Source organism: Carcharodon carcharias, chromosome 5 (genome assembly GCF_017639515.1).
Source record: "Carcharodon carcharias isolate sCarCar2 chromosome 5, sCarCar2.pri, whole genome shotgun sequence".
Lineage (NCBI taxonomy): Eukaryota > Metazoa > Chordata > Chondrichthyes > Lamniformes > Lamnidae > Carcharodon > Carcharodon carcharias.
The window spans coordinates 175,902,825-175,905,904 of NC_054471.1; the positions used below are offsets into that span (position 1 = coordinate 175,902,825).

The 3,080-nt window shown below is 44.8% G+C and overlaps 1 protein-coding gene across 1 annotated transcript; it reads left to right on the top strand.

Annotated features, from left to right (window-relative positions):
* Positions 1-624: 624 nt before the first annotated feature.
* Positions 625-996, top strand: LOC121277786 (late histone H2B.L4-like). The gene has a single exon (XM_041187422.1). The coding sequence runs from the start codon at positions 625-627 to the stop codon at positions 994-996; it is 372 nt and encodes a 123-aa protein (XP_041043356.1).
* Positions 997-3,080: the final 2,084 nt, after the last annotated feature.

Below are 3,080 nucleotides of genomic sequence, written 5' to 3' on the forward strand. Positions count from 1 at the left end.
CACTGGGTAGCAGTGCACTTCTGAGGAGCGCAGGCACTGGCCGCTCTAGCGACCTCCTCCCAAGCCTTGGGCTGAGGTTGATGGACCTCTGGTTTCCAACATGGTGGTAAAGGGCCTCCTGCCAGCCCTTGACCGCCTGGAGAGTGGTGCCAATGCCTTGTCGCTGAACTTTGGGCCCAACGTTGGTATCTTCTCAGGGCCATCCTGCTGGCTGCTATGAAAAGTCCTGGGCTGCAGAGAGTGAATGCGTGTGCGGGTGCCATTTAAACATAGCGCATGGTAATATAAGCCAATGAGATCACGGCAGGACAGATGAATCCCAACCCGGCCTGTCACAAGATACATTGTGCATACATAATGAAGTGAAAAACAGATGATCTGGAGTGGAAACTCGCCATGCCGGCTGGAGGGAACCAGACCAACTTTCCCGCCCGCCACTGCACTTACTCTCTGGAATGGAAAATTCTGCCCATTGTCTAATTATCACCTCCTAAGTCTATGTTGGCCTCATAGCCTAGTGTCAAAATTTATTTTAACAGCTATCCTGTAGTTTACCAATCTCAGCAGTTAACAGGCTGGGTATATGCTGACATGTGTTGGTCCAAGTCAAGTGGAATACCTAAGATGGCAGCTGCGGCTAAGGGCGGCGCATCCCACAAGGCATCGAAGCCGACTAAAGTGATCAAGAAGCCACCCAAGAAGCGAAGGAAATCTCGCAAGCAGAGCCTTTCCACTTATGTATACAGGGTGCTGACCGAGGTCCATCCTTCCACCAGGATCTTGACCAAAGCCACGAGTGTTATAAATTCCTTCACTGTCGACATTTTCGAGCGGATCGCCTCCGAGGCTTCGCACCTCATTCACTACAACAAGCGCCACACCACCTCGGCCAGGGAGATCCAGAGCGCCATCCACCCCACGCTGCCAGGGGAACTGGCCAAACACTCCATCTCCAAAGGCACCAAAGCAGTCACCAAATACACCAACTTCGTTTAGGTCAATCATTCTAAAGATTATATGCTGAAACTAGTATGGTTATAATCATTTAATTAACAAATTAAATTTACAGTCACCAACATAAATCCAAAATGTTGTCCCCCCTTTTATTTATTCAATTAAGATCATCAAAGTAATCTTCAACAACTGTAGGTTGTAATGCCCAATACTAGCAGCAGCATTTGTGATATGAATTACAATTCATACTTCATGATCACAGGGTTAAGAGTAAAAATATTTTCTCCTGCCCATTACTGTAGTGGTGAATTCTAGTAAGTGGCCTGTCAAGCTATGATAAAAATCACACTTAAATCAGTCCTCATGCACCCTGTTGTACAACCTGCATGATATGCACTAAATTAGTTTCCCAAAGCTTTCACCCGCTGTTTTTTTTAATTGTTCTCCTCCCGAGAAAACCATATATTGCTTCACTTAAAGCCCTAGGTTTTCCATATGCTCTTACCTGTTATTGCAATTCAATTCTCCGAAAACATGAATCTTATTCCTTCAAAGTCACTGTAATGTGACAATGCACAGGCAAGTGATTTTTATCAGAACACAGAAACAATTCACTACATTACACTTCACTACATTATAGAGTACCTGACAGAACAGAAACAATTTGTGAAGTGTCAGTTTATCCCCCATTGTTTAACTGTCAACATTTCAATAAATGCACCCTTCATGTAATCCATCCATATTAGAAACTCTGTTTGAAATACATTGAATGGTTTCAAGTCTTCTGGGCGCTTTCAAACTTATTCCATACATTATATTAGGAGTGATTAAATAATCTGGATTCTATGCTTCAGTTCAGTATAGTTTCAACTAATCGAAATCCTTCAAACTCAATGAATAGATTGGGTTGGGTTTTAATTCACAGACAGGCTGGGAGTGGGGTAGGGGGAGCCAATAGCTCATGGGAAACCCAGAAGTAAGCACAGTGTGTCTCTCAGTGGCTTTTTAATTCAACCACCTTGTTATCATTTTACTTCTGACTTTCACATTCTATTAGTGTCAATGGGCATGGTGACGATCTGAATGAGGTGCTAAAACAAAAACAGAATTACCTGGAAAAACTCAGCAGGTCCGGCAGCATTGGCGGAGAAGAAAAGAGTTGACGTTTCGAGTCCTCATGACCCTTCGACAGAACTGTTCTGTCGAAGGGTCATGAGGACTCGAAACGTCAACTCTTTTCTTCTCCGCCAATGCTGCCGGACCTGCTGAGTTTTTCCAGGTAATTCTGTTTTTGTTTTGGATTTCCAGCATCCACAGTTTTTTTGTTTTTATCTGAATGAGGTGCTTACAACTCCAGTATTTAAAGGGACACTCCAAATATGCAACCTGAAGTACTTGCGAGGTGTCATGGAAAGATAAAGCATTATTGCAATGGAGTTGAGACTGTGCCCCACTTCAGTGATGCCCCTTTGGATGTGCTGCTGGGGGATCTAATGGCCCAGAGGCAGATACTGTGGCAGGAGAAAGAAACCTCTTAGTAACACAAAGAAGGCAGGATTGGAGATTGATCAGGAGGTCAGCAGGACAAATGTCATGCCACACTCCTGGATCCAAAGTATGAAGTGATTCAATAGCCACAGCAGGACAGGAAAGTTGAGAGCAATAGCATATTACCCTACTTCCTGATGTGAAAATCTCCCTTACTCCCTCATACTGCCTTTTGAAGCCTACTCCAGCACATCACTCTCCACCCCAACTTACTATGCAGGTACTCCCATCTCTCTCTGACTATGCATTTGCTCACATTCCCATCTATCTATCCAACACTATCACTCACCTAATCCTCATGCAAGTTCATGCCTTACCCTCATACTTACCGTCAACAAATGTTCTCCATTCATCCATTCAACACATGCCATTGCTCTCACTCATGGGTCTCTGCTTCTCTCCTTGCGGAAGGGAGCACAGAACATCAGGGAGAGGCAGAGAACCAGAGTGGCCCTGCAACCATTTAGCAGAGGAGACGGTGCAGGAGATCAGTGGAGTCCCAGTGTAGCTGACCATTGGAGTGGGTAAAGGGGGACCTGCCAGCTGCTCAGTGACAGAATTGAATAACCATGTAGCAT